General features: G+C 29.8%; 5 protein-coding genes across 7 annotated transcripts; 2 read left to right on the forward strand and 3 right to left on the reverse strand.

The window, feature by feature from the left end:
• Positions 1–498: 498 nt before the first annotated feature.
• Positions 499–5005, reverse strand: Burs (Cuticle-tanning hormone bursicon). The gene is made up of 7 exons (XM_076771474.1): positions 4988–5005; positions 4631–4865; positions 4439–4563; positions 3934–4087; positions 2095–2207; positions 1356–1481; positions 499–996 (listed from the first exon to the last, which is right to left on the reverse strand). The coding sequence occupies exons 1-7, from the start codon at positions 5003–5005 to the stop codon at positions 847–849; spliced, it is 921 nt and encodes a 306-aa protein (XP_076627589.1). The 3' UTR covers positions 499–846.
• Positions 1213–16043, forward strand: LOC143341864 (zinc finger CCCH domain-containing protein 10). Of its 2 annotated transcripts, none has more exons than XM_076765185.1 (6): positions 1213–1290; positions 1385–1493; positions 2101–2268; positions 12958–13552; positions 14010–14295; positions 14361–16043. In XM_076765185.1, exons 4-6 carry the CDS (start codon positions 13032–13034, stop codon positions 14829–14831), a joined length of 1278 nt encoding a protein of 425 aa, XP_076621300.1. In that variant the 5' UTR covers positions 1213–1290; positions 1385–1493; positions 2101–2268; positions 12958–13031; the 3' UTR covers positions 14832–16043. The 2 variants fall into 2 exon arrangements, with proteins under 2 accessions (XP_076621300.1, XP_076621308.1); XM_076765193.1 differs by having other exon boundaries at positions 1215–1268.
• LOC143341873 (G patch domain-containing protein 11) lies at positions 5158–6877 on the reverse strand. Of its 2 annotated transcripts, none has more exons than XM_076765219.1 (3): positions 6220–6877; positions 5837–6135; positions 5158–5749 (listed from the first exon to the last, which is right to left on the reverse strand). In XM_076765219.1, exons 2-3 carry the CDS (start codon positions 6057–6059, stop codon positions 5232–5234), a joined length of 741 nt encoding a protein of 246 aa, XP_076621334.1. In that variant the 5' UTR covers positions 6060–6135; positions 6220–6877; the 3' UTR covers positions 5158–5231. The 2 variants fall into 2 exon arrangements, with proteins under 2 accessions (XP_076621334.1, XP_076621323.1); XM_076765208.1 differs by having other exon boundaries at positions 6216–6877.
• On the forward strand, positions 7462–12166 carry Slmap (Sarcolemma associated protein). The gene is given in 2 exon segments (XM_076765173.1): positions 7462–8256; positions 8258–12166. Coding segments are annotated over 2 exon segments (2400 nt in total). The 5' UTR covers positions 7462–8221; the 3' UTR covers positions 10623–12166.
• Positions 16044–16162: 119 nt separating the features above from the next.
• Dpck (Dephospho-CoA kinase) lies at positions 16163–17674 on the reverse strand. Its single transcript, XM_076765235.1, has 3 exons — positions 17388–17674; positions 17040–17331; positions 16163–16936 (listed from the first exon to the last, which is right to left on the reverse strand). Exons 1-3 carry the CDS (start codon positions 17497–17499, stop codon positions 16633–16635), a joined length of 708 nt encoding a protein of 235 aa, XP_076621350.1. The 5' UTR covers positions 17500–17674; the 3' UTR covers positions 16163–16632.
• Between the last annotated feature and the right edge of the window lie 2040 nt (positions 17675–19714).

The following is a 19714-nucleotide window of genomic DNA, read 5'->3' on the forward strand; positions in this document are numbered from 1 at the left end:
ATACACACGTACACTCTATGATAAATCATATCTATACGAAAAAAAAATAAAAAAGAACTCCATGTCAAACTGTTGTTGATTATTTTCTTGAATATATGCCTGTCTAGATGCATCGATCATAACGCCGAAGAGAAATTTTCACTGGAATTAGTAATGTGTATATTTTTTTGTAATACCATTCATATATTGTCTACATAACCATAAACGAAATACCTACAATAATAAATAAATTATATACATACAACTTTGAATGAAACTCATTAAAAAGTAAACGTTAATATCTGATGCACTTGAAATTTAAAGATTGTAGATAATGTATAATTGACAGGATGTAATGATCTACAACATAACGTTAAGATGCAATAATTATAATGGTATTGTATTACATAAATACGCATTTTTGCAATACTAAACATGCGTAATATATTCTATATTGTATATTTATTACAATGTAGTTATTTTATATGTATGTAATATAATTGAAATTATTTATAACAAACTAATAAGGCTTATGATGTACATCCACCAAAACACTAGTAAACTTCTTCAATATTTTCTTAAATAATGGTTCATTTTTTTTATTCAAGAATACTAGATACAAATATCACTGTTAAGCACGATTTTTATGTGTAAGGATTATCTGACAGATTAAATAATTGTTTTACATTAACGTAATAACATTTAATACTATATTTATCTTTTATTAATTATATTCCATATTTTCAGTGTGTCTATATTTTTATACTGTTTTTGATGTTTATAATTTTATATACCATGCAAATAAATATTTCATTTTTTCAAATGTTTTTCCATGTGATAATCTTAGCATGAAATTAGATGAAAAAGTTACTGCAAATCGGATGATCTTCTGAAATGTGCGGAGGTTGTAAACGGACCTTCATCAGCAAATCCTGCAATCTCTTGAGGAATAATTGCGTATTCTTCTACACTGGTACATGGTCTACACATACACTCTAGAGGTGCCTTAGTAATTACCTGTGAATTAATTCATATGATGGGCTATATATACACGTTTGCAAATTAATAGATTAAAGAAATAAATGTTAAATTTTATATTTTCATTATTAAATATAAAGAGTACGGAATATACGTAACTGTGTCACAAATGATTTTAATATAGTAATTCAGTTCAAATTGCGCGCGATATTCGTTTTCTTATACGCTTCCTACTGGTCGCTTAGACAAAAACAATATGGCCGCAGAAAACTCGTGTTGTCAGAAGCTTTACTCCTGATTTTATTGTGAAAGTGATTATCTCGTTGACTTTTCGTTAGTTTTTCATATTTATTCAGTATTTTACAAATTCTATGATTAATTTAGAACAGTAACTTAACCTTTCGGAATTTTTTTTCGCCTGGTTTAGCTCTTGGACAAAACAGGGATACACTGGCCTCCCTCTCGCCGCTTTCTTGACAACACATACAGCTCCTCTCCATTTGCCAAATTTTTGATCCAGACACCTGTAGAAACAGGTAAGATTCAATATGTATTTATATGCATTAATTTGAAGTTTTATTTAAAATACTCCAAGACATCATTCCATTCAAACTGTAATAGTATTTACAATCATGGATATAAAATTAGTGTTTAATGTTGATATTCATAATAATAATGAATGACACAGATAATAAAAAGTACTTATAATATTCTACATATGTGTTATAAATTAAATATGCAGTGATGTTTAATTTTCATTACTCAAAATTACACAACAGATAACAAGAACAAAGTTTATACATGAAGCAATAAAAATAATATCTCAAAATTTTTATACTAATTGAAATTATTTTAATGTGAATATTAAAAGTAAATAATACTAAATTATAGCATAATATAGATCTTGAAATACTTATAAAGTCATTTCAGTATAGATATAGTATTTTCATTCCTTGTAAATTAGTTGGAATAATATTTTATTGAACAAGATAATTTAAGGTGTAGCATTTAATATTTTCATAATCATCACAGAAAGTACTATAAAATTTTGATTATAAAATATATAGTTAATTGATATATATATGTATGTATGTTTATAGTTAAATTATAAATATTATGTTTATTATTATATTTCACCTGTAGGTAACTACTGCAACGTCCTCTACATGCATAACTAGGAATTGGTTTTGGAACACATCCTGGGTATTGCAAAAAGTGTATAACTGGAGTTGCCTGACATTCGTCAACACCTACAATTGCCTTCGTGGTTTCACTTTGGAGGCATATTAAAAGACCAACACTCACTGTACCGTAAGTAACAGAATTATACAAACATTACATTTATATACATATAACATTCTAGTTTAATGTATGTCATATATATGATTCAAATTTAAATATGATTTTATTTTCTTTGTAAAAGTCTTAGTACTATATAATTCTTTATTTACCAATGTGATACAGGAGCATAGTTTTAGCACGATACATTTCCTTCTAGATCTAGTACCTTACTGTGCTTATAGATTTCTTGTTGTACCCTTTTATACTCTATAGGAGCCCATGTTTTCTCCCTTCCCCTCTGATGCTTTTGTTAATAGCAGTAGGGAAAGAATTAAGCACATAAATACATATTTTAAAAGCATTCTTAGGCATATGTTTTAGATCAAACAACAAAAAACATTCTTGTACTATATTGCCTATGTTTTACGTATGAATAAATTCAACTAAATTTTTGATAAACATACTATTATACATTATATAATCAAAAATACGTATTATATTTTGTATAATTTGTTTATAACTATAAATTATAATTTCTTATTATAAACTGTAGCTATAAATAATTATTATGCATTCATACAGCATACATTACTCACAATATTATTTATGGATTATTTACTTGTATATTTAAAAGTTTAACAATGAAATGAATTCTGTAGTCCAGATATTTAATAATATATATTACTTGTAGAGATTGTAAAGGATCACTAATTATTCAAACTTCATTTATTATGGAGATTCTTTGTTATTGTATTTACATTTAAGAAAAGTAGAATTAGCAATACTCTATTTTAGGAAATTGTTATTTATTATTGCTATAAAAATTTTAAATATTAATATAATCTTTTATAGGAATATAATGGTTTTTTTAGAATATGTTCCTAATAAAATAACATTTTATAATAAAATAACATTTTATAATAAAATTCAGAAATATAGGACAATAAACAAAATAGATCATAGATTATAATATTTTTTTAGTGTAAATAATAAAGGTGTTACTATATACTATTGTACAATATAGGTATATTGGGTTTGTTATCAAAAATCTGTAAAATATTTATTACCAGTAACTTATTTGCTTTAAGGTTTTTATCTTTGACAATTTTTATTATTGAAAAATATAGTAAAAACTCCTTTCTTATATTCATAGTGTATTATTTATTCTATCATTTTTTTAATATGTTAATTTATTGATAGGTATTCATTTAATCTTTATAATATCAGATATTAGTATCACTTATAGATGACTTGTAATTTTAAAATACTTATTTATTTTATTTACATTCTTTATACAAGTAATTAATATTATTAATTGCAAGCTACTAAGGTTTACTACAGTATTTTCACTTGCAGTAGAAAATTGTTATATAAAAAGATTGTAATGAGATACATTCATAAGTCTTATTTTAAATATTGAACATTAATTATTTATAATATATAATTTATTAAATTAAGTTTAAAACTTTGATAAAATTGTAAAATTTAAATTCAGTGAAATATAGCACTGACTAATTTATATGCTGGAATATGATCTATAAATATGAGAGGAATGGGGAAAAAATTTATTTTGAAATCCGTTTTATATTTTTATTTTTATTTTAAATGACATAATTTTCATTATACACTTTCAAGGCGTAATTCACAATATCATGCATTTAATTTATTTTCATTATATTTATCGAGATATATCACCACATTTAATGCATTTACATTCTGCTGGTTCTCGTATTTTAATTTCCATTATTCTGTCCTCTTCATTCAATAATTTTATTCCATCTGCATCATAACAATGGTGTAATGCAATAAGTCTTTCTTTTAAATAACTTTCACGGCAGCAATAGCATTCCTATTGGAAAACGAAGTTATAGTCTCATTCATTTTATTAACGCTTGGACGGCGGACGGTTGGGTGACTACGCAGACAGCAGTGTTGGGTCCATACGGACCCTAATTTATGTACACTCATACATGCTTTTTCGCTTGTATTTATTATCACAATTCATACTATAAATTGATATATATATAATTTTTAACAATAATATATCGATATGATATATTATTATTTTCGATAGATAAAAAACAACGGGTCCTTTTTCAGCCTGTTGTGACTGCATGTTTTATTATTTTATGCGTTTAGTTTGCGGCGCCGCCGTCCGAGTGTTAAAGCTGTTTCTTTTATACTATAATTATATGCTCGCCTTTGAAAATCCTGTAGTACTTGCAACACTTGGTTGTACCTGTGAGTTACAAAATCCTTCACATTTTGTAACAGGTATATCTCCACTACATGTTCTTGTTAAACGTCCTATTTCGTCATATTCATCTGAAGAAAATAATTTGTTTTTTTATGTACTCTAAATATAAATATAAATTGAAGTAAAAGATTATACCTTTTGTAATATGTACTTCTGATTGCAATGTTTCACAACTTTCATCATCTATTATTTGAGCAATTGTGTCGTTAGTAAAAACGAATGCAGTTGATAACAGAAATATTATCAGCATAAACATTATAATAAAGTCTTGTTTAATTTCGTTATAATACGGTACAGATGTGGTCAAGGATCTTGATTGAAATGGAAGAACGGAAAATGAAACAGATGCTTTTATAGGTAGTTTTCCCTCCTACATGTAATAACTTGGGGTGCTGAACTCCTGCTAGGATATAATAGCCTAGCTGAACCAGGATAACTTTCTCCTGCTTTTACATTGTACACTGTTGGATTTTTTCTAGCTTAGGGCATTACTTTTTCAGTATTTTGCATTATGACTCTAATGGGTTTTTTATGTTTCAATGCACAGTAGGTGGTTATATTAGAAGAAATGCCTAATGTTACTTAGATCCTCAGTCCTTTGTGCCTTGTACCATTTCTTGCAACATGATAAACTAAGTAGTATAAGTAAAAAACATGATAGATAAATTTTTAATATATTTATTTCATTACTTAATTTTCGATTAAAACGAATTTAAACATATCTCTATTCTTATATTTAGTGGTCGTCTCTTGTATTTCCAGGACAATTATTTTTTAGATCATCTTTATCATGAAAAGCTACTCCACACCATATACAGTAAAAATGTTTTTCTCTTAAGTATTTTGTAAGAATTATTAATTGTTCAGAATCAGGAAGCGATTCTTCTTCAATTTCTTCAATATCACTATCATCTTCAGTGTCTTGAGGCAACCAAAACCATGTTTCCATAGGTTTCTCTATTTTGAGTTGCATATCTAATTGTTCGCAAACTTTTTGACTTTTGTAAAGATCTGCTTTTAATAATTGTTCTGCTTTTTTCTGAGCAACTCTACCACGAAAATCCTTCATATTTTTATTAGTTAGTTTATCACTAACTGAACTACTTTTACTTTCCATTTCTTTTCTCTTAATACCTTTTCCTAAACCATGTCTGTTTAATTTCACTTCAAGACCAATTGGCTCGGTCATTCCTGATTCTGTTTTGCCTATACCATGACCTGGTTTATATCCCATTTTCATAAGCAATTCAAAGCCTAAAAATAAAATATAATGTAAAATAATGTACGAAAGATATGTGTATGTACATACAATCATATTATGAAAGACATTTGTTGACAAACCTTTATTAGTACTTGTAATTGCTGAAGATAAACCTTCTTCCCTTTTTTGTTGTTCAATATATTTCACAGAACTTTTTTCTTTCAAATTTGTATCAATTTCTATTTTTTTTTTCATCATTTGAAATGTCCTTTTGTCTGCATGTTGATACAGGAGACTCGATGAATTACACTTCTCAGTTTCTTGTAAAAATTTATCTGACATGTAATCTTCATCATCCGACATTTTTTCTTGTTGCTTCCTGATTACTGATCAAATTTATGCTAATAATTGTGATTATTTATTCATGAGAAGCAAGTACCTATATAATTATAAATACTTATTAATTCATTTGTAAAATATATTTAAGTAACTATATACTCATATATATAAATTACAAACACACTAATAATATTGTTGTATTTCTTTATTTTTTACTCAAGTGATGTTAGAAAAACGTAACTTAGGGAAAACAGTCAATGAAAGGTTAAGTTAATAGCAAAGAAATTCCTATTTATTCTTTTTAAATGACAGCATATATAAACTATGACTTGAAACTGTGAAGTTCGCTGCGCTATTCTTTTAGGTTATATTCAATGATGCCATGTATAGTAAGTTGTTCGAAAAACATTGACCTTCGTATGTTTTCACATGAGAATGTTATTGCATGATGCTTAAACGTATTTATTAACTTCATTTGAAATATCGATTTCTTTAAATATTTATACAGCAGCTGCCTTTGAAGTTTGTTTACTGACAACGGTTAACAAATTAGAATTTTATAATTGTGTTAATTTATATGCATAAGTTTGCTAATAATTTTCGATGTTTAAAATGGTGACATTCGTAACGATGTAACAAATGAAAATAATCAATTTTTTTGCTTAAAGAAAAAAATTATTGTTTGAAAAAATTTGATATATTTAAATCCATAACGAAAGTACTTAATAGAGTTTATTGTTCTAAAATTATAAAAATTTATAATATCTAATTTTTACTGCACTTAAAATATTTATGATGCAAAAGTAAAGTGTTCATTCTATTTTCAAACCATTCTTTTTATTAAATTACACTTGATCGAGTATTCATAATATAACAAATACATGCTGTACAAAAGTCCCTTTATCCTGTATTGAAAATACAAGGTAACTTCTGAAAGACTGCTTTTTTTATATCGACATTATTACACTCTTTTGCAAGTTATCTGTGTTCAGTGGCGTGTATAACAATGTCCATTAATATCTACAAGGAAATTAATTTTTTTTTATAGCTCGTGCGTTATATTTTATGAACTAAATTGTTAAAAAGCTAGTTCGTAATACAAAAAGTTTCTAAAATCTTTTACAAAATAGTAGGCATAACTTTGTTTCAATTTTTCTAAGGGATTTCAAACTTCCGTTTAATAATATTGGATTGTGTTACAATTTTGATGTGCATGCATCGATATCATAGCTTTTAATTTTGAGCTACTTTCAAAATAGTTGTCTTTTACAATTACTTTAATAAATTTCTATAAATCAGTATCTGTCGTGATGTAGCACGCCCAAGTAAGTCTACTTTGAATTTGATACACCGTTGTATTTGTATAGATGACTATACTGCTGCCGGTCGATAAACAGCGAAACGCGGAACTAAAAAGCATTGAGTTAAAGGAACGTGGACCACTTGTATCTCAGTACAGTAATGCAGTAGCTCAAGAATAATATTTTTGGTCTTGATCTATCTCGTTGATTACAACATTGGTTGATTAATCGCGTTTGGGTGTTGTCGATCACATAGCGTATATATCACACATTTCTAATGAACTTCCTTGAATGCAACATCGAAGATTTCAAAGTGCGAGTAAACTGGTGCGAAGGACGAAAGTGTGAAAGCGTACACTCACCGCTACTTGCGCAGAGAAACATATCTTTTCGCTGTTCTCAGCGCGTTCGGAAGATTCATTCCAATTATATTTTTAAGAAAACTCGGATTAACTGATCGTGAATCCAAGGAATGTTCTGGAGTTGACTAATTAACAAGTACAGTGTAACTGTAACTTTTGTTTGTACGAAGAGTTTTATGACAAGTAGAAAAAGGAACACTAGAAGAATAATGGAATAGCAACAGAACCACTCTTGTTTCTATCGCGGAAATATGTGAAGTCGTATGTCACGTTTTTCTACGATAAATTTTACGCCTCGACCGATTGAAACACGGTCGTCGTAACCAAACTGTGGAATCGGGTGTGAATAGTAACTGTTCGGTGGTAAACCAACACATCAAATTTGTCTAATGACAGTAAAACGCGTGACTTTCAATTTTCAAATTCGTCCTTCTCGTTGTGGTGTGTCAATAACTAGTTTTTTCTATATGTGTTTTCAATTGTTCGCCAAAAGACCTGCAAACTTTTAGATATTACATCGGCTATGATTGTAGCCAGTGGTGGGTGGGTACAAAATGCGTTTTCCTGCCAGACAGAGTAGTTCCAATCTGAATATGAATACTACACAGAATAACAAAATGACAGCCAAAGGTGTCTTACTTTGCCGTGACAGTTCTCATCCTTTTCAAGACCGTATGTTAACATTAGACCAATCTGTTAAAATTGGTCGTTCTGTAGCAAGAGTTAGAGCCGCTAATAACAATGCGATCTTTGATTGCAAAGTATTATCCAGGAACCATGCATTGCTGTGGTATTCTTGTGGAAAGTTTTACCTACAAGACACACGTAGTAGTAATGGAACATTTGTTAATAGTCAAAGACTTAGTGCTGCCGGTGTAGAATCAACACCTCAGGAGGTATGTTCGGGTGATATAGTGCAATTTGGAGTAGACGTGGTAGACAATACAAAAAAAGTTACACATGGATGTATAGTTGCAACATTAAAATTATATTTGCCCGATGGAAAAGAGGCTAAAGCTAGTGTTAGTACATCGGTTGGATCGTCAACTGCATTGTCAGCTAATGGTGTTTCTTCTGAGGATTTATACAAGTTGAATCAGGTTATACAAGAGGCTTCAAGACGTGAAAAGGCACTTTACTCTAAGCTAGGATATCTGCAACAACTTGTAGCAAATACTCGAAAAGCTGCCAATCAATCATGGAAAGCTTTAATAACAGAGGATCAATTATTATCTTGGGTGGTAACCATTGAAAATCAATTAGCTGTTTATTCCAAGAATTATACAGAGGATAAGATGAGAAACGAATTAGCACAACTTCAAGAAGAAAAGGCAGAATACCAAAATGCAGCAAAAGAGGCATTACGAAAAGCATTACAAGAGAAGCTGGAAGTTTCTCAGAGGTTAATTCAATTGGAAGGGCGTTTAAGTGAAACTGAAGAAGAGTGTCAAAGTCTTCATAATGTAGCAAAATATACTCAAACAGAACTTTTAGAATTGAGTAGTAAATACACAGAAGTACAGAAAAAGCTTCAGGAAACCATGAACCAACTTCACGAGAGCGAGGAAAAAATGAAAGATATGGTACAAAATGTAGAACAAGAAAAACAAGAACTTTTAAAGAAACTTGAAGATCAGTCTAAAATTGAGAAAAGTCTACAAGTAAGGTTACGCAATTCCCGAGTAGATTCTGTTAATATTTATAAACAGATCACTGCCCTCAGAAATTACATGCAGATTTTGCAAGATATGAATACGAAATTGGTAACAAGCGACATTATAGACTCAAAAGATGAAGAGAATCCTATTGAAGCTATTAATATTATTCTTAATAATTTGAATTCCATACATGCAAATATTGTGGAAATTGATGCAGAAACTAATTTTTATCCTTCAAAGGATGAACAAGATAATCAAATTAATTTGCAAGATATTGATTCAAATCAACTAAAAAATTCTGATATTCCCTTTACAAAAGAACAATTGGATGATTCATTCACTAATAATGATAATTTAACAGAATATATTTTACCTCCACCATCTCGAAGAACTTTAGTTAATGGAAATGTAAATATAGATAATTCAGATATTAATTCAGAGTCTGACACTAATTCAGATGCAACAGATGATACATTCAGTATTACCAGCGACGATACAAGCGAGAAGTCTGTTATAGAAGTTAAAAGAGAAGAACCTATATATGATGTAGTTGAACAAATTTGTGTTCCATACAAAGTGGAAGTTCAATTTACATGCGAAGAACATGGTAATCAACTGGAAGCCCCTCATCATCTTCAAGTTATACAAAAGCCAAAGGAAAGTGAAAAAACAGAAATTAATGTTGATAGTATGAATACAAAGTCTTCACACGAACCTGTTAATATAAATATTCATCAACATGAGAAAAATGATGAAACAGACAAGGACAACAATGAATCGCACGAAGAATGTGAAGAGGAACATCTAGAAGGAGATTATGTTAAAACATTAAAACCATTACCTAAAAATGATACACAGCAAAATTTGCATACATGGGAGTATATATTGCAAACTTTAATAGGATCTTTGGATTCTTTAAAAGTTGAAGATAACTTAGAATCACAACAAGCAGTCAGAAAGGAATTAGAAAATCTCAAAGATTGGTTAATTTGTGAACCTCATGAAGAAATTATTGAGAAATTAAAAGAACTATATTATTGTGCCAAGAATGAATCTCAAAGAATCCAAGAACTTCACGAAGAATTAGTTATTTTAAAGGAAAAGTACAATGTATTCGTTGAAGAAAAGGCAGAACTTTCGAAAAAGTATACAAGTCTTAAAGCACAATGTGGTGATTTATTAAATACAACCTATAGTGTACCAATACATTATGTAGCACCCATTGTAATTACATTAATATGGATGCTGCTGGAAAAAATATTTTAATGTTTCTTTTTGGTTTATGTATATAACATTGATGATTAATTAATACTGTATTTCCTTTTTTATTGGTAATAATATGATAAAAATATAAAGTTCTGAAGCATAGTTTATTAAAAAGCTTTCAAATAAACAAACCAAGAGAAGGTGGTGTGTAGTTTCAACAGAAATTCGAACATTTTTATACGAACAAAATAATATTAAGAATTGTATATATTTTTCCCATACTGTTGTTAAAGCATCAATCATGGAAACCTTCTCTAACAAATTACAAAGGTAAAGTAGGGGTACGCGTGTGTGTTACCATCTCAAACAAGGAACCAAAATCAAATTACAGCAGAAATTTATAGCAATAAATATGTACATAGAACAAAATTCTAGGCTAGGGAAAATTGTATTAGAGGAAATATAGACAATACCACGTAAAATGTTCAACATGCTGCCAATCTTAATATCATATCTTCTTAAAATATGGTATTAATCTATATTTACGATATTGCACACTTTACGTCGTTATTCTTTGTAATCATTTCCAACTCTGCACGTCCAACGACTCGAATGTATTATTATATAAATTACAAATAACGTTTATATGCAAAGTTCGATTTTTATAAAAAACTCTTTGATTTATCCAATACCTTGATAATATTTGTTTTAAGACCTTTAAAGGACTCCTTATTTTCGAGATTGAGAATTATTTATGTTCAAAACATAAATTGATTCATTCGATTTCTATAAAATTTATTTAACATTTGAAGTCTCTGATAGAAAGAATACTAAGAGATAAATAAAGTCGAATTATTGTACTTTGATCAATAATCGTATTATGTGCGATTTAGCTTTAAGTTCGTTGATTTAATGAAACAATTTATTTAATGTTAGTATTAACCTATTTTAAATCGCAGCTGTTTTCTTTTTTATAATTGTTTTGTGTACATATAAAAATAATTTGTTGATATAATGTTTGATATTCTATACATTGTATATTGATTTTTCGAATTCGCGTTTTGTTATGTACGTGCTTCGTTTTTTTACTGGTAGCATAACAATAGAAGCATATCCATTTAAACGACCTAATAAACATTAAGAAAAAGTAACGATACATCTGTGCGAAAGTTTCGAATATAGTTCTGATTCAAATCGGTATATTAATAATTCTGAAGAAATGGCCTAGATATGTGTCTATTTCTACAAACTCTAGTTATACTTTTCTATTGATTCTTTTTATACGAACGTAACTGAAATTATCTGTATTTTATTAATTCTGACTAGTTTAGTTACAGTGCCATTGCCCAATCTATTTCTGCCCTATTCAGTATGATAAATATGATCACACGTAAAAAACGATGGAGTATATTCAATTTTCCAAAAAAGAATATTGCAAGCACACCGCTTGCGGATGGTTTACTTTCTTGGTAGATTGAAATTATATTAAGATCGTGAAGGTTTATATAAATAACTTAATACTGTACATAACAATTGTTGATATAATCTTACTACTCATGTAATAGTCATTATATAAAAAAAAAATAAAAATTAACTTAACTGAAGCTTTTTACAGTACTTTTCTGGAAACCTGTACTTAACTATAGTCAAATCAAAATTAAGTGGCTACCCAAGGACAATGATAAATTGTCTCTACCATATTGTTTGACTATTCTCCTCTCCCCTCGATCTATCTCGTCTTTTTACACGAAGCACATTCTTTTTGTCTTTTAAGCGTGGGTGTTTTGTCTGGCGAATTCGCTATCTAAGAGGAGGCCTTGAACATGCCAATTGATTTTGATCCTTGGATCCATTGAATTGATGCGTGTCAATGTGAAGATGGTTTTCGTGATGTCAAAATATTAGAAAAATTTGTATAAATTTGTAAATGCGTTTCATCGCATTTTTTATATTAATATAAATTTACTTACATAGAAATAAATTATAGGAAAACGAATGAAAATAAAATTACTTGCGTGTTTGCACTGATCGTGTATTAAACATTGCATATTGAAAACTGATGTATCGTTGAAGAAAAAAAGTAAAATGCAAAACGATCATTCTTGATATTTGCAAAAGTTTTTATTTTAGGTGTGTACTTCAATAACTACGCGAATAGCAAAATGCGTATATACTGGACTCGAAATAGCTTTTGTATATTTTAATGTTTTCCTAATCGCGTAACGATTATTTTATTTTAGTTGCGTCGATTTATTTCTTTAACGTTAGTTGTTTAATGTTAATGTTATCCTTTCAGCAGTCCAAGGATGAGAATGGAGAAATGTTTGAATATTTAATGCTTTTGGCGTTTACTGTATGTATTTATATTACAATAACTATTTTTTTATAATTACAGCACACACGCGTAATGTGTGAATAATAACGATCGATTAAGAATTACTTACGAGGTATGATCGCAATGTGTCATCGATGAAGAAGCTGAAAAAAACGTCGGATTGCGTGAGAGGCGGGCAAGCAGTAGGTGCACCGAACGCGAGTGGAGATGTGTCACCCACTCGTGTGTGTAGAGATTTTCTACGGAACGTATGCCACAGAGGGAAGCGTTGCAAGTATCTGCACGAACGGTCCGAGGATGATCCTGTAGAAGAGTATACGTTCTGTCACGATTTCCAAAATGGAATGTGCAATTGGCCTGGTTGCAAATTTCTCCATTGCACAGAAAGCGAGGAGAAACGGTTCAGAGCGACGGGAGAATTACCTGCTCACATTCTAAGCAGACTGAAAAACAATAATGAAAAGTCCGAGTATCCAATGTGCAAAGATTTTATTAAGGGTAGCTGCCAAAGAACTAATTGTAAGTTCAGACATTGGAAGAACGAAGAACCACAACATAACTTGATAGTAGCTTCTCATCATAATGTGTCCAGGCCTCAGCATAATTTCAATGGTCCTAACAATGGAGAGAGCCGCAGATACGAAGAGGATAGAAAGTACGCGAAAGGCTTCTTTCGTATTTTATGTTTAATGTTAAGATGTCAACTAGAATTTTAAATTCTTTAATTTTTGTGGATACATCTTTCTTTGATATGATGTATTTTTGAAAAAAAAAATATTCTTTTAAACGTGTCTGAAGTAGTAAATAGGTTTTGAGTCAAATAAGTGGTGGTTGAATATGTGTGTACAAATATCACAATTATCTATAGATTTGAATTTAAATAATTTACCATTTGAAATATAATTCATTATAACTGTATCTATATACACATTAAAAGCTAATTTCATTGTAAAAGACTATAATTTCTTTTTCATAGAAATGTTAAATTTTATGTTTTATAATGTAATATAAAAGAGACTAAGTGTTTTTGTAAATGGTATTTCAACAATGAGTTATAATCTATCACATACAACATAAACATTTCATTATATTTTGTTGCGTATGTTTTACAGTTTTCATTGGCAAATGGAAGATCAACATAACTTGGTTACAAACAATAGCTACAATCCATCTTCGCACCCGCCTGATTACATAGGCCCTCCTGAACCAAAGAGACGAATAGTTTCTGGCGAAACTGTTGTTCATTTTGAAGCTTCACCACTTGTTGGCCAACATACGGCACAGCCAGTTACTTCAGGATATTATTATCCAGTAATCCCGCGCAATGAAGCTAGAGCAATCGTTTTAGAAGACGAAAATGCGTTATTAAGGAAGAAGATAGAAGAATTAAAAAAACAAGTTAGTTTAATTTTGCTCTCATACGTTTCATGTATGACTAATATTTATATGTTCCATTCATTTAGGTCAGTGATTTAACGGCGACTAATGAGTTTCTTTTGGATCAAAATGCTCAGTTAAGAATGTCAGGGAAACGAACTGCTAATGTAACAGCAGTTACAGTTCCAGCAGTTACCATTACTAATACTGTTCCACCATCGCAAGCTCCGACGCCTCAACAAATGGTCAATGCAGCAGTAGCTGCTGGAACACTACGTACAGTTACTGCAAGTGTTGCAACTGTTCCTGTAAGTATAGCTACAGTTGCACCGGTCTCTATTGCAGCAGTTTCAATGGCACCAGTATCTATACCACCACCAATCGTTACGATGGCCCAACAAACGATTACAATGAGCGGTTCAGGTCCGCAGGCGACCAATCAACAGCAACCTAATACACAACAACCTGCCAATTTACCTCTTTCGATATCTGGCGCAACCGCGCCACTGGTTTCTTATCCTATTATGACTCAAGAACTTAGGCCCGTGTTACAGTAAGTTACATCTGAGAAAGTGACATCAAATAATACCTCAATCATATAGACGAGTCAAGGATGCTGTCTTCTGCATTCAGTCTTTCAAGATAATAACGTATTTCTAATTTCTTTGAGCCGTATGTGATGGGCGCATAGAATAGATATACCTACAATCGATCAAAATATATTCTTTAGAGAAATACATTGAAAATATGGTAATTAATAAACACAACATCCTAGATCTTTATGTAGGATTTCCTAGAAATTTTCGTACAGGACAAACGTAATGATCATAACTGTTTTTTCAGCAGTATGGTTTAAATGAAATGCCCTTGTGGAGTTCTTTAAATTTAGTAGTATTTTTGTTCCTTTGTATGATTTACTCTATAAAAGGTAAATGTTTGTCTATATTAATATATGCAACACAATAAATGTTCAAAGTGTGTATAGATTTAGACTAATAAGAATATTGATCTAAAACCACGTGAAATGGTTAATAATATTTTCCTATTTTTTCTTTTTTTTTTTTATATTTTAGTATCATGAAAATACAAATAATTTTGTAGGTAATTTTTTTGTATCATTAAAAAAATACTCGGATACAAAAAAAATTGTAAATTAAAAATACTTAGGTAAGAAACGACTCGTATAGGCTAATATGTTAATATAAGTACAAACTAGGATGAAGTATGTAAATTAAATATTTTAGAAGTTGAAAGTTAAGGTGTACCGCTGCTCAGAAAATGGTGGTGGACCTTACGACTGTTCTGTACGCGGTTCTGTAAATAGTGTTCTATTGCTTTCTAGTTTTGTTAGGAAAAAAATTTACACTTCCATTTCTAATAAATAAGTTAATTATTCTTATAAAATAATGATAATTTCATAAATTAAGTACTTATTATGGTCTTTTTTGTGTTTCTACAATTTACTTAAGACACTAGTTTTGGGTTCAAACAGTGACTTCAAATTATAATGTCGATGGATTCAAACCTGATAAATAAATGTAAGAATCAGATACAACACAGGCTCGTAATGTGTATCCTGTAAACCAAATAAACATATAATTGTTTTTTTCAGTCATGTTATCAGTCATGGGTTTTAATACGTATGTATATATTTTGCGTAATTATATAAGAAATTTGAGCAATAAGTACCATGTATTTTATATATGCATATGAAATGTATAATTTTATGTTAATAAGCACTTCATTAAAATGATAAATGCTGCCCGTATTTTAAATTCTTTACGAACGGTGGTTACACCTTAATCTTTTGAATTGAATATTTGAGTATTTAACATAATAAACGTTTATTTTTTTTGTTTACTTCATTTTTATAATTAACAAAAAATATATTTAACATACAACCTCTCATTCTCCAATTCATTCAGTCTACTATTACATTTTAAGCATTTTTACATGTAAAAACTATATCTGATATTTGGTGCTGTAAATGCATTAATTGTTTAAATGATTCTAATTAGCTTAATTACATGTGACATTGTCTTAAAGTATGCCATTCTTAACTTTACTATTTATGAATACAAACAACTTTTATATTATTGTAATGGTCTGCATACGTATACATTAGATTTAATAAAAATTTGTTTCTGTACAAGTTATGTATGACACATCTACATTTATCAATTAATGCCATTATATTGATTAAAATATGTTAAAATAATTACATTCTGTTGAAGTAATTTATCAATTTATGCAAATAGATTAATTCTTAAATTTGACAAATGCTACTGAGCAGATCCTAAAATAAATTGTTACTTGTATTTATAATTATATACGAGTAAATTTTTTTTTCTTTTTCTTTTATGCTGCAATTGGTAGAGCACAAACAGTTCTATTTTTCCACCAGTACACACCCATTAATAAAACAGTACAACAAAATCCAATTAAAAAACGTAATTTCCAATGGTATTTGGAAGACTTCAAAACATTAATCACTTTAATAGTTTGCTCTCTAGTATGATGTTCACTACTAGAATTTTCAATGACAAAATTTCCCATTTCTGCTTTTTTCTCTAAGGGCATTTGGGCAGCAATTCTTTGTTTTGCTTTGGCTTCTGTTAAACCTGTCCGCTCAATAAGTCTTTGTAATTGCAACTCTTCTTCGCTGAAATCAAACAGTATATTTTTTAATATTCTGTGATTTTGAAGTATACATCATATTTGTGTACTTTGTTTTCATGCTTTCATATAAACAAAAATAATCGTACCAAGTTACAACAATTATTTTATGCAAGTAATTTAACATGTGCCCTGTTTCAAAAAGTAAAGGCAAATCCATGACTATAAATTGGTGACCTTGTAGAAAATGTTTGAACGTTTGCCAGTACATTTCTCTGTATATATCTGGATGTGTTATAGCATTTAACTTTTTTCTTTTTTCTATATCGTTAAATATTAAATCGCCAAGTTTAACTCTATCCAGTTCCTTTGTATCCAAGAATACATCCGGACCAAATTCTTGCTGTATTTTGTGCCATGCTGGTTTTCCAGGTTCCACAACTGTAAAATATGCATCTTTTCAAAACGATGTAATGTACATTAATTTTATGTCTAACCTTTCCGTGCAATTTGATCAGCATCAATAACAGGTATGCCATATTCACGAAAAATAGCAGCAACGCTACTTTTTCCAGTAGCTATTCCACCTGTCAATCCCACCAAAAACATCTTTTAATATCTATTTGTATATGTTTAATACTCGTCTTAATAATTAAGTGAACATTATAACTGCATTATAAAATTCGGTGTTATTTAAGATTAATCATGGTACAACGGTTTCCACAGAAAATGTTCTTTCGTACGATTTTAGTTACATACATACTATTGCATAGATGAAAGATGTGTTCTACAAAAGGATGAGGTATATAATAATTTCATTGGTTAACGTTCAGTCTAATAAATTTAAAGGAAATAGATAAATAATAGCATTTATTCAACACAGACAATTATAAAAATTGAAAAATATGAATATTTAATGTACACGTAGAATATTCATATGGATTTTATACTATTGACAATATTGTTGTAGTCCGTTCAACTTACGGACTTCTTGTATATAAATCAAGTAACTAAACAGGGATGAACGGCAAAGTCTATGCTTTAGAAACATATAGATACAAAGATACATGCTTATGTATATAAATAGCAATATTATTTTACAATTTTGCAGGCTTAATCTTACTACATAAGGGTTAATGAGAAAAAATGTAGTTAGTCGTAAAAGTCTTCGTACACCCCTAAACGGATAATTTTAAATGCAATATACAATAATTTTGTGTAATATTATGTTTATTTATTAACATATGAAATAATACTAATTACTCTATATAAAAATGTATTTGTTTCATAGGACAATTTCATCCAATAAGCTGAGCAACGAAATAGTTACGTCTAGGTATTAAATACGACGATTGGCTGCTCTATACTTCCTTATTTTTCGTAAATAACTTCTTCGCCAGAGAACAAATGTTTTCTCTCTCAGTTAAATAACTGTTACTTGCTCATCGAATAAATTTGAAACTCATATTATTTAATAATTTGTGAAATGGGCTTCTTTTGAAGTTTGTTAAAGGGCAAGTTCGACCTTGTGCAGTGGCCTTTTAAGGGAAGATTCTTGTGTAACAGGCAATATTACCAGACCAGTGCACTAGGTGCACAGATCACGTGTACGTGAATTTGTAGAATGGCGGGAAACATGTACATCGTATACCTCCTTTACTATTCTGTGATCCGGATAATTTTTTAGTAGTTAGAATCCCCTTTTACAGATGGTGCCAAGTATTTCGGAATTCTAACCATAATCATAACTATTTTTAGCACGAAATACATTTGCGTTATAGGGCCCAGAGGTGTGGTCCTCCGCACCCATATAAAGAAACAACCATAATCATAACCATTTTTAGTACGATGATTAAAATAACTATTGCTTCTAGTAATCTTTTATAACTACTTAATTACATGAAAAAATGTGAAGAAAAATGGTTAAAGAGGTTAATTAGATATCATTTAGATTCGAATAATATTTGTAGCAGTTATAAGGGATTCTAAAACTTTTGAATTTATAAATATTAGGAAATTAGTGGGAATGATAGAGGAAAACCTAAATAATAGTGTTAGAGTATGTTATAGAGGACGAGTTTCTGAACAGTATCTGTTGCTCGGTCTTAGTTTTCGAGATATTGTATTTATTGAACAAGTAGAGATCTTAGACTTACAGACTCAGCCCATAGATCTAGGTGTACAAATATAACTGCAATAGTAACTTGCAAGATTGAACTTGGCAGATTACATATTTAACAAGTGCCAATTATTCCAAGTACAAAATTCTTAAACTAGCATTTCTACTCATCAATTTAGTTTATTTATAAAAGTTTCGTTCTCAACGGCAAAATGCCTAAGATTGTCAAAAAATAATTTCTATCGCTGTCGTTACAAGCCACCGCCAACTTATGGTTTCCAACACTGTAACATGTAATCATAATTTGTACTTTTCTTTGTTCATGTATTGTGCATCTTACATAGTGCATGACACAGTCTCGTAAACGTATTATAAGAAAAAATTGTGACTATTAATATTTCGTGAAACTATTGCTTGGTACATAGATCTAACGTAACGTTGATCTACTTTACTTTACTTTACTTTCCGACCTATCTGAGGTATAAGATGCCATCCTTGGACTTTTTAGCAACCGAGGGCCTGAGGTCGATAAATAAGCGCCATCTAGTGTTGGTGGTAACGAACTATTCCACGACAAACTTGGGCGTTTTAGCACCAGAGGGTTTGAGGTCGAAAAATAAGCGCCATCTAGCGTTGATGGTAACGAACTATTCCACGACAAACTTGGGTGTTTTAGCACCAGAGGGTTTGAGGTCGATAAATAAG

This window comes from Colletes latitarsis, chromosome 1 (assembly GCF_051014445.1).
Source record: "Colletes latitarsis isolate SP2378_abdomen chromosome 1, iyColLati1, whole genome shotgun sequence".
In the NCBI taxonomy this organism is placed as follows: Eukaryota; Metazoa; Arthropoda; class Insecta; order Hymenoptera; family Colletidae; genus Colletes; species Colletes latitarsis.